This window comes from Argiope bruennichi, chromosome 4, assembly GCF_947563725.1.
Source record: "Argiope bruennichi chromosome 4, qqArgBrue1.1, whole genome shotgun sequence".
NCBI lineage: Eukaryota > Metazoa > Arthropoda > Arachnida > Araneae > Araneidae > Argiope > Argiope bruennichi.
The window spans coordinates 56865436-56878074 of record NC_079154.1 but is presented as its reverse complement, the minus strand read 5'-3'; the positions used below and the strand labels follow the sequence as shown (position 1 = coordinate 56878074).

Genomic DNA, 12639 nt, shown 5'->3' with positions numbered 1-12639 from the left:
ATATCGGAATTCATTTTCTAATAACCATTATGCTTGCGAACACTACTATTTAACATTTTTCAAGAGTCAGTTCGCCAGAAAGAAGATTTTTTTTTCTTTTTCAGATTTATTTATCGCTATTTTTTCTATTTCGGAAAACTGACTACAATTTTTCTCAAATCTTGATACCTTTCATGAACAATTCGACAAAAGTATAAAAAAAGGTAAAAATAAAGTAAATGTAAAGGAAAAAAAAAACGATGGTGAAATTGAAGTTAAATAAAAATATATATTAGGATACAACATTTATAATTTTCGAATGCGTATTAATCAAAGCGCCTGTAATACATATTATAAAATCATCTTTCAGATACTGTTCATGCCTCGCAACTATCTATAGCAAAAGACAAATGCAATATACTGTTTTAAAAAAATGCCTATAGATTTCCTCACGCTTGTGAGAGTTAAATTCAAAATTTAAATTATATAGCGAGTGAATTCAAATCGCCAAGCAATGATAAACTTTAGAAATTGGCAACCTAATAATAATGTCCCGCCCGTCATCTCGGTTTCTCTGGAAATCATTGGATGCGAGAAGGATTTGAGACTTTTTTTTTCTTTCGAATAATTTGGTTTCTTGTTTTTACTCTCCCTTTTCTTTCCTTATAACCTTCGCTCTTTCGCAACCCTACCCCCTCCATCCACTTTCTATCCTTCTCCTCCTCTCCTCGGACCCTCCACCGCCACTGAACTATTTTATACACCCAACAGCAGGGAAAACTTTTCAAAATCTATCCGAGCAGCCCTACGGAAGCCAGCATAGAAATTCATCTCTCTCTCTTACCTCTTCACTCTTTGATGAGGATATTATTTTAATATATCATCTTCTAACCACCGACTCTATAAGTATTAATTGAACAATTAACTAATTTTGATCATTAATCTTTAGATTGATTGAAGAAACTAAATAACGATGTTTGTTGCTGTTTTCTTTGTCACCTTGCTGGCTTTCGGGGCTTGCCATGTTAATCAACTCGCTAAGGTGGGAGCGGGATCGTGTTTGAGAGCAGGTCTTTGCTGTCCCGGTCGGGACAGTACGTGTGTGGTACAGAATGCACCTTTGAATGCTATTATCGAGGACTTGAGCGATAAGCCATGTTATTGTGACCACGCCTGCTTGAAAGTCGGAGACTGCTGTCATGATTTTAAAGAGGCTTGCGAAGGTAGGTAAAGCAGGAAACTGCTGCGTATTGCGTAAAATATTTACAAAGATAGCATATTATAATATTTTTTTAACTGTTTATCTACAGCTTTCAAAATTCGTCTGCGAATATTTTCGCAGAATTTTCATTACTAATATGGTTTATAAAAGATATCGAAATGCTTTTATTTTTTTGTTCTTCATCATTCAGAAATTAAATTTTAATTTTACAGAATCATTTTATAAAATGTCTCAACGTCTTCTGTGTTTTTTTTTTAAAATTCTTTATCGAAATTTTTCACTTAAAATCTTTTATGAATTTAAGAATTAAAAATTTAAATTTTTCGAGGTATTAATTTGTGTAACTTGATGTGATTAATTCTGCTGATTTAATAAATGTGCCTTTAAAAAAATTCTTTTAAATAAAACTCGTTTAAGTTTTGAATACATTATTTATTTTCTAAAAATAATAATTTTTGTTGTTTGACAATTTTGTTGTTTTGCAATTAATTAATTTATTTAAATAAACATCTTAGAGAGACATCAATAGAAAAACAACAGTGGGAGCTTTCATTCTTAATTTTCTAAAGTTTTTTTTTTTTCAGTATACACTTTTTATAAGTAATAATATCATCTTCCGATATTCATTTAAATGGAATCTTGAAGTTTATGGATTTTTTTTAGCGAATATACATAATAGTGCGTTATAGGATCATTGAAATGATCTTGTTATGAAAGATAAGTATTATCTAAAATCCAAAATCATATTTCATTTAAAAAAATTTTTAAGCGACTACGCTTTTTTGATACAGTGTTTCTTAAGGGGTGTGAAAAAAAAATCAAACTTTGGTCATAAATAATCCTTTCTTCCGATTTCGTAAATCTCAAAAACAAGAGGCCACTGTACCCTTTTTGGTGCGAAATTTATAGGCTGACAACATGAACTTCCGTCCCATCGAGTTTACCCGGAAACTCTATTTCAGGCACTCCGTAAATCCATTTCATCGCCTACGTGCACCCAACAGAAATGTCCCGAACGGAAAGTGAGATAAGTTACGATTATTTGCTCTTCACCAATTCTTCCCTTCCGACAGAACAAAGACGTGGTTTATGGGAAGAGAGGGATGTAAACACTGCGGACATTCACTTGTTGACAAATCGGCTGTCTCAAGCTAATGAAAGTAGAATAAACGGCCTTGAAGTTAGCGAGAACTTCATTGCTATGATTCCGATGGTTCTGTCTAGGGTGCTTTATGATAAGCAGGAACGGTTCCGACAGAGAAAAAGCTGTAATTGAGCCCTTAATCGCGACTTGCTCTGGGGTGGGCAACTGCACGCTTCTCCCCCTACATTGAGAAATCGCTAGCAAATATGCGTCCGCTATTTTTTTCTTCTTTTTATAATGAGTAAAAAATTACTGGTATCTAAATTTTTATGCAACTGGTAAAACAAACAAAAATGAGCATTTTCTTATTCAACTCACAATACGTTTTATTGTTTTTAACCTCGAAAAAGAAAAGATTTCAACACAACATCATGAAAAGTGTTGTGTTGAAACATCATTATTTAATAATATACCCTTCCTTATACAGGCAAATTACGGAATAAATTTTTGTAAATGGCATGCAAACTAATTTAAGAGTTCAAAATGAGAAAACCAAATGAATCGTCTTTAAAAATGTAATTAATTTTTGGAAATGCTGTGACTGAATTGTTGATTCGAAAATTATTTTATCGACACTTCATGCTAGAAAAGTAACTTACTTAGATTATATATGTGGGTTTAGAAATTTGAGAACTGAAATTTAAAGTTTTGTATTTTTCGTCTTAACAGATAAACTTTTGAAATAGAGAAAAAGAAAATCCTGTATATTAAAACTAAGCATTTGTAAGAATTCAAAAATATACTCTACTCGTATTTTTTTCCCTTTTCATTTAAACGAACACTATTATCTTTTCATTCGGAATATCAGTTAAATGAATATTTGAATGTTGTAAGAGATTATAAATATTTTCTTTCGTGCCAAGAGAATGCATGGAACATCGTAGGCAAACGGTGAAAAATAAGATTATTTTATTCGGATTTTCATAGTGTTCTAAGAGATTGTATAATAGATAAACTGTAAATCTTGACTAGAAGTCGAATTTTACAATTAGGGAATTTTCTCTCTCACTTCATATATATATATATTTGTGTGTGTGTGTATGTGTGCGTGCGTGCGTCAACATTAAAAACGGAAATTTTTAACTTAATACATAAAAATCAAATAATAGACTACTTTAAGAGAAAATATCTCAATATTTCAAATTTTAAAACAGTCAAATGTATTATGGCATAAATTCAAAGAATTAATTTCAAATATTTAAAATTTGTGAGGTTGCAGATAGAGAAAAGACTAATACAGTTTGATCTACCGTATATTTTCTTGTACATGTTTAAAACCATAAATAATATTTTCTCGTAGCATTTAAAATAAATCAATCTGATTGAAATTATCATTTTATAAGAATATGATTATTTTAAAATACAGAAATATTTCTCTGAAGATAAAGCAAAAAAACATGATCAAAAAATTTTGAGTAAAAAAATATCGTAATTTCACTGGATTTCGGTATAATTCAAAATAATTTTTATTTCTTTGCTCCATTTCTTCCTTTTATATTGCACATCATATTAATAATTAAATGTCTATTTTTCGTCTTATGTTGTTGCTATTTTTGATATTATTATTTTTAATTGTATTTTCATTCAATATCTCAGTTTCCACAAACAGATTTCCCAATTCTCATTCAGTTAAAGAAGAACTGATGAATCGTTATTAGAATGCAGTTATTAAAAAAGTTTTTCTTGGTTTTATGTTACGCTATTTATGTTTTTCTTGGGAATGAATCATCACTTTTAATTAGAATAGTCTAGCCATATAATCTGAGGAATCAGCCTAATTATTAAATCAATTTTAAGCTGAATCAAAATTTATCTATGCTCTAATCTGAATCTTCAAAAATTGAATTAACTCTGAGCAGCTCGATTGTAAAACAATTAATTAAAACTAATTGAAAGTGACTCATTAGCGTAATTGAAATAAAACCCTTAAATATAGAAAGCCAAAACTGAATACAGGAAACTAAAAACTAGTTTTAAATTAGAATGCCCAAGTCAGCTAATTGCATTATCTCCGTAATTAATCTGGATGATGAGGTTTCGACTTCCTGTCTCACTATTACTCTTATTTGAGAATATGTATGGCTTTTGAAGACTTGCAAAAAAAAGTGTATCCCGATCATAATCTCTTGTTATAAAATTGGAAAGAAGCATTGACGAAAACACGCAACTCTTTGAACACATCCACATACCTTTAGAAGAAGGGGAGGAGGCAGAAGATATGCATCAGAATCATCTTTCATTTTAATAGCATGCTAGCTAAGCCTCGATTTAGAAGTAATTACCTGCCGTAAAACAGGACTTATCATTAGAATCTTATATATGAGTAATGAAGTGTAAAAGGCATTCTTATAAATATGCTGTTGTCAAGCTTACACGAGGAAATATATGCTAAATAGTCGAGATGATTTTTTATAAGTTATGTAATTGCATGTTATGATACATCTTTCTGCATTCGAATCAGATCGTAGATGGATAATGTGACTGGAAGGTATGTACAGGCATTTTTAAGAGAGATTGATGAAGCATTCCAGATACGTATTTCCAATCTGTAAATCATCTGAGATCATTCTTCCAGAAAATATCGACTAAAATTCATTATTAATGTTTAAGTAAATTTTTTTCACCGTTGTCTCTTTCCTTTATGCATTCTTGTTAGTGATAAATATTAGTAATGTTAGTAAAGTAAATATCATTAATATTTAAGTACTAGTAAAATCTTTAAAAATAATTACCATTTTAAATAAGACAACCACCCTTGAGTAAGTTTCAATATGTACAATATTCTTGCAAATTCTAATGTTTTCATTAAAAAAATAATTTATTCAACTTGAATTTAAATTAGTACCATTTAATCTAAATGCTGAGCACAAATGTTTGTGATAAATATTACATTCATCAGCTCTAAACACTTATTAATTTTTAAAGATCATTACGCAAATATTAATCTGATAGTATTTAATTCTAATGGAAAGTATGCAAGTTTGATCGCTAATTGTTATTCAAGAATAGGGTGAAAAAATATTTATGTTTGAAAATAATGTCAGCGCTCACTCTCTTTTATTATGAAACTTTTTGAAATTGTTATAAAAGAAGCAAAAATCGCAGTGAATTCTTTATTGATATTGACAAAATGTTTCAAATATTTATTTTTATCTTTTTATTCTTTCCTATTTATCTTTTCGTACGAGGTAAAACATATACCATTTTTGTCGCTTGTATTGTTCAAAACGACCAGATGGTTGCAAATGCTGAATTAAATATTGATAAAGGATCCTTTACTGTTTCTTTATAGAGCAGATATTTCATAACATGATTTTAAGATAGTCATGTATCAGAATTTCATTACTTCACTGCAATAGGTCAGGTCTAACCATAATTTCTATGCTATACAGATTAAAAGACTTTCCAAGATGAGCTGTCAGTATGCTTGTTCTTTCTAGCTCCTTATATGCCCCTCTTTAATCTTATGATCGTTCGGCTTAAAATCCCGGAGATGCCATTCTCATTCGAAGGAGAGGGGGGAATGGAATTTGCACTACTCAAGAGCTACAAACTTGTTTTCGTATTGTTCTATTAAATTGTAGTTTAGGTTATTCTAAAAAGAATGCTCCGTTTCTTGTTCCTTTTACTGGAATGTTTTCAGACAAGCAACTTTTATCTTCTACAGTTTGAGCATTCTTGTCTCTTAAAATTCTTTAACTTGGCGTACGTTCTTGTTTTCCTTTCTTTTTAACTTGTTGATGGTGTTTTCCATTAAGAGAATTTGGTCCGAATTCGGTTTACTATCAGTGCAGAATGTTTTTAGGGGCTGGAATTTCTGTTCAAACTGAAATATTTAGCTTCTTTCAAATGTTTCAGTTTAAACAATATTTTACGGCATGACAGTCATTCATTTTTTTTTACTATAATTCCTCTTCAAAATAAGAATTCGCAAAATAAAGTAACTTGGGAGGTTTCTTTGTTCTTTAAAAAATATGTAGAATCTATTCAGTTATTTCTCCTTCCGATGTCGATCAAAAGTATATTTTTTTATATAAAAACACGATTTAATTTGCATTAAATTTGACTTTAATATATATCTGAATATGAAAAGATTAAATTGTTCAGTCACTATGAGTTAAAAATGCTATTTTTAAAAAATCTTTTTAGTGGAAATATTAAATGATCAATATGTTTCTTGACGATAGTTATTTTTCGAAGCATAGTTTCTAGAGATGCTTTATATCATTTATGTCAAAAGGATAATTATTTCTATCATCAAATGAATAACTTGTTTTACTAACAGTTATAAACATTTTAATTTCAACGATTTTTTTTTCAATTTAAACGATTTTTTTTTTCAATTTTATTAATAGCTTGTTGCATGCACTCTGTAAAAAACTATGTGAAAAATAACAAGAACTTCAAATTTCACCATACTCTGTATTTTTATAAAAATTAGAGCACTCTTAGTTTATGATTTGCAAACAAACGAATCCATGCCCATTTTAGGAACTTGGAGCCTAACAACAAGAAATAGCTGATATTTCTTAATTAGGAGTTGTATTACATATGATCCGCGATGACCTAAAAAAATACATTCTAATTGTTCTCGATATCTGGCTACATCATTTCAGCAAATAACAAAGCTGTCAAATTACAAACTGGAAAACAAGCAGTTGTAAGCTAACTGTAACATGAACTCTAAAATCTAGAACGAAAGGTTAAATTTATTTGGGTAACTTTTCAACTTTTTTAGAAAATTGTTTTTAAATCTTCTTATACTCGAATATCCGATTTGCAGGCGTATGCTGTAATTAAAGTAACTTTTTGATTAAATAAAACGACGTAGAAGATTTTTTATTTCATTCTTCGTTTTCGATATAAGATCTGATCAAAATATTCCAGTTTCCTTCCTCTAATTTATCATATAATAAACAACAATATATAACAGAATCAAGTAAGGATTATTAAATGTGTTCGAATTTATTCAAATTAAAATTTATTGCTTACATTAGTTCTGGTACATTATTGTAGTAACATTTCTAATTAATTACCTTTGCAAATTTTATATTGTTTTATAATTCTAAATAATATGCAATTTTATAATATTAAAGTAAATATTCGGAACTTTTATTAAATATTATCTATATTACATAAGAAAAGTTTTGTCTTTTTTTAGCTATTTTCTTTAAAATTACTTTTAAATAAAATATTACCTTACTAGTTTCTTGAATATTTGCACATTTTTTTATACGTGGTATATACTAAATCAACTTTTTAAAAAAGAGATATGCAATTAGGCATTTTGTTATTTTGGTTCGTCAAAATTTGCTAAGTTAAAATTCAAATCGAAAAAAATAAATTTCTGGTTTTTAAAGCTTGGAGTAAAAAAAAAAAAAAAAAAAAAAAAAAGCCCCGAAATTATTTTTAATTGCCTGAGGATTTCTAAAAGATTTAACTGGTCCTGAACAAATTCTATTTACGATTCTCTTATTTAACTCAACTTGCATGTGTTTGTAAATTAATTGCGAATTAATGATAATTATATAAAACTGAATTCTTAAAATATCCTTATAAACACGAATTGTGAGATTTTATGATCTTTTTCATTGCTCAACTTCAGTTTACTGTATTCGATTAATACTCTCATTTTGCGAAAGCTGTATCACAGTTCTGTTTTGAATTTAAAAGATAAAAATCAAATAGATATAATCTCGTAAAAATTTAGATTTATGGGGAAAAAATTATTTTTATTTATTGTTAAATGTAAAGCTGACAGTTACGAAAAGATTTTTGCTCTTTTACTTTCATATTTTTAGAATTTGAAGGGGCCAAAAAATAATGCCTTGGATTAATGAGAAAATAACTTTTATGGATTGAAAGTAAACAATAAAGTGTGTCAACTTTTTAACTCTCAAAGTCCAGCATTTTTACTTTTTATCATGGGTTATTCAAGTTTCTCGAAATATCATAAATTATCTTGATTTTTTACTTATGCATAAATAATTCACCTTAAAAATTTCATTATAAGTTTTAAGAAATAAATTTTGGAACATTTTTCTCTTCATTTCTTTAACTGAACATATAATTTGCTTACACAAATATAGCCATTATGTCTGAACTAACTGGGAGGGCAAATAAAACAATTTTAGTCAAAATATTTTATTTATGTTTCTTAATTATTTCCTGAAAGGGCGGATAGTTTCCTAATTACTTTAAAATGTTTAATATTTTATTTTTTCTAGATATTTTATTTTAATTATTCAGTTATAGGATTTTATTTAATATCCGGCCTACCTTCCTCAGCTATGTAGTCATCTAAAATACTTACCGCATTGAAATCATTTTAATTCAAGCTCCAATGAAGGAGTGTTAAAATAATAAAACACGGTAAATTTTACAGAAACATTTTTTCTTAAACATTGTCATTGCAAAGTGATGTATTTTAATAGCCATTAATATGAACTAATTAAGTGAACGTGATTGGAATCTCCATGGTAAATATATTTTTTGTGAATATTTATTAAAAATTAGAGCAAGATTTATTTTTTCAGAAATTGATTTTCATTTCTTAGAAATCGGCAATCTTCTATGCTTTGAAATCTGTATCGAATTTTCGCGTTCTTATTAGTTTTATTTCTATCTTATATTTGTTAAAAAGATATAATTTTGCATTATATTTTTTTTTTGTCAGAAAAGAATTTAAGAAATTATCTTCACTTTTTGGTTTGGTTGAATAAGAAGTGGAAGAACTTGATTATTTTATTATTCTCTTTTTAGTTTTTATTTCTTCAATTGTAATAATTCATGAACGTCAATCATGAACTCGGCGGGAGTTCCAAAAGCATTTTGACCCGTGGCATTCTTGGATACTCCCAACCACCTCCTGGCTTTCCAAATGATATTTCCAGATAATGAGCAAATCTTAACATTTCAGGCTTCTCTGTTGCCTAAAAAAATTTATTATTAAAATGATATATATTTTCTTTTTTTTTTAAATAATTTTTATTCTAGTAATTTGGCAAGCATGCATTCCGCATATTAAATAATAAAACTAAATTTTAAAATTGCTCATTTTTTTCCCCACTCAAATGACTTCTGCTAGATTGAAAATGACCGTTTCGAAGGAAACTTCGAAGCAATCTTGACCTTCAGATTTTCCCCGAAGCATTTAAATAGTTAGATTTCTTTTTGGTTCATCCTTTCGGTTTCCTTCGTTTTTTCATTTTCCACTTAAGGAACCTGATTCCTTTTATTTATTAACCATGAATATCCAGACTTCCAATTCTGATTTTCTTGCTTTCTTGGCTAGAACTTTTAAGAGTAATGTATGCTTTGTGAAAGGCAGACGGAAAAGGAGTTCTTGTCATGAAGCTAATATATTTTAACTAAAAGACGTGTTTACTGGCAGGGTGACTATAATGCAATTGTTCAGCTTTTTAATGATTCTACTTGAAGAATATTTTCATAAAAACTGTTGGTTAAATGCATGTTTATTTGATAAAGAATGAAAGAAAAAGAAATACGCGAATAGAAATTTAACCCAAAATGAAAATACTTCATGCGATCTAGCAATAATCCATTCGCCTTTTGCCTACGATACAATTATGTTATTGGTGATAAAAGGCTGGTACGAATGATGAAGCACACGCACTATTCTATGAAACTTCTTAAAACAGAAGTGCGAATTGTTGCATTTTATAATCTTACATATTGAAATTGCTTTAGTAATTTCCTATATAAAGTGGTGATAACTATAACTGCATTTTTTTTTCCTTTACCAGTGCGCAACAATGTTTTATCTCGTATGCTGTGAATTTTTTTTTGACAGTAAAACTTGCTTAGTTGTTTAAAGTGAATTTAATATTCTATTTTATATATATGTAGGTATTGTTTCTTTAACCTCTTGACGTAAGATTTTATTTTACCTACTAATTAGGTGCCATTACTTATTTATAGCTATTTTAATCCCTATAATAGAATAAATGACTTATGTGATATTTAAACGTTTCCAAGTGATTTTTGCGTTTGAAATTACTTAATACTTTCACTTAATGTATATTTAAATACTAAAAATTCCGTAATTCTTTGAACTTGTCAGATATATCATTGTAAGCGAAGGGGGGGGGGTAAAACGAATTAAAATGTCACATACAATTAATCCTCTTTTATACGAATATACAATAAAAGGCGAAATATTTGTTCTATGAAAATACAGATTATTAAATAATATAATAAAACCTGATTTGCGTACATTAAAAAACAATCCGTCTCTTCCAATCCTTATGTAATTTTCCTGAAAAAAATGCATCTAATGCTACATGCATCTAATATGTTAAATCTTTGAAGCATATATAGAATATCTGTAATTTAAAAGAAGAAATTCTTTAATCATTTAAGGAGATTCCAGTTATCTGCATAATTATCAGTGTTCTCAGAAAATGAGGATTTCGAAATAACAGTAAAAGCATCCAGTTTAATTGAATTTAGATATATTGTTTCATATCTAAAAAAACAAACTAGGTTATGAAATAACCATTTAATACAACACTTAAAACTTGATATAGCAGTTAGTAGATCGACAAACCAGCAGCTATGCTTTTCAGATCTCTATCTAGTTTCTTTTTTAAAAACCAAGACAAGAGAACCCTGTATTACATTTTGTTTTCTTCATCCATTGATTTTTTTAAAATTATTATTTTGACAAGGCTGAATTCGAAATGCTTTCAAATAATTACAATTATCCCGCTAAATTTTTTTAATGCTCTTACTCAAATAATCAAAGGTATTAAAATAAAATTGAATACTTTGAAAAATTGGTAATCTTAGAATTCATAAAAAAAAATAATTCAAAATATTTTTATATATTTTTTTTCATAGCCTAGCAATATAACATCTTCATCGGAGGGTTTATTTCTTATGTTCTCTTAAATACAGACACAAAATGTATATCGTAAAAAATCAATCATTTGGAAAGTCATTACACTACATGTATTGGTTTTCTTGCATGAGTCTCAGAGTTTTTTTCTAAAACTGTTATATTTGTTTGCATTATAAATTTTTTATGTATAACAAAATGAAAATTTTGTGTATTTTTTATTTTTTTTTACTTGATGAACTAACTACATGGTAACGCCATTGATTTTGCTACGATAATATTTCTGAGGCAACATCATTGTACAAAATTACGTATGAAACTTGTTCTTGCCATAAACAGACAAAAATAATAAGTTGAAAAGAGCATTGAAGCATTTGCGTGGAATTCTCAACTCATAAAATTGCTGCAATTTTATTGCTGAATTTGGTTTGTTGCATACAGCACATAACTTGTTCATTCCTATCTATTCTCCGTTATTATTTTCGACTATTTGAGCTATGAACGTAATTTTAGAAACCACTTTTTTTCAGTTATATGTGTATTCCATATGGAAAGCATATCTCTTATGAAACGAGAATTATATCAGTCACCAAAAAAGAAGGGAAAAGAAAAGAATAAAAAGCTAAAGAGCTTTAAGATTTTTCTGTTTATTTTTTAGTGAATTTTTTCTTCTTACTCTGTAACACAGGAAAGGGGAACGGAACAGTGGGGCACAAGAGTTGCAGCGGTGATAAACACGTAGTAAAAAAAAAAAAAAAAAAAAAAGGGAAGGGGGGTATGTTTAGTTTCTCAAGGTCATTAATGTTTTGGAGTCATTCACGCGCGAGTCGCTATTAATGGCGCTCCGGACAACAGCAATGCATCATGTGAGGAAGATAGAAAAAGGGTTTTCAAGAGCAACTCGTAAATCATTTTGGAAATCTGCCCGTTGGTTGGCATCGACTGCAAATTAATCTAGATAGCAGCTGCACTATAAAAGAAAAAGGGGACTAGAGGTTGGTTCTCTTTCTGTGTTCAATGAACTTTAAAAAAAATAAAATAAGAGTTAATAAATAAAATACTCTTTAATTGTGATTCGCACTCTGCAATACAATAATCTGATGTACGAGTCTAATTCGTACATCAGATTATTGTATTTCCAAACTTAGATCTTATAATCTAGTAATATCTTGACAAGTGACTATTTTTAAAAAAATGAGGGGTAATCTATATAAATCTCAAATATTCTAAAGATTTTTAGTTTATTCGATATGATAACACAAAGTAGAAGAAGTCACGCAGTTAGAAACTTGGAAAAAATATAAACAGTTAAAAGATGCAAGTTCAAAAGTTGGATAACAACAAATAGATCTACTAAGGATATATTCTTCAGAACTGATACGCTTTGCATTCATAGAAATAAATAAACGAGTTTATGATTCTTAAGTTGTTATG

The 12639-nt window shown here is 28.6% G+C and overlaps 1 protein-coding gene across 1 annotated transcript in view; it reads left to right on the top strand.

Moving 5' to 3' along the window:
• Positions 1 to 659: 659 nt before the first annotated feature.
• The window catches only part of LOC129967037 (somatomedin-B and thrombospondin type-1 domain-containing protein-like), a 33026-nt gene continuing 21046 nt past the window's right edge, over positions 660 to 12639 (top strand). The window contains exon 1 of the mRNA XM_056081675.1: positions 660 to 1202. Coding sequence (XP_055937650.1) covers positions 953 to 1202 — 250 coding nt within the window. The 5' untranslated portion in view covers positions 660 to 952. The remainder of the gene's footprint in view (positions 1203 to 12639) is intronic.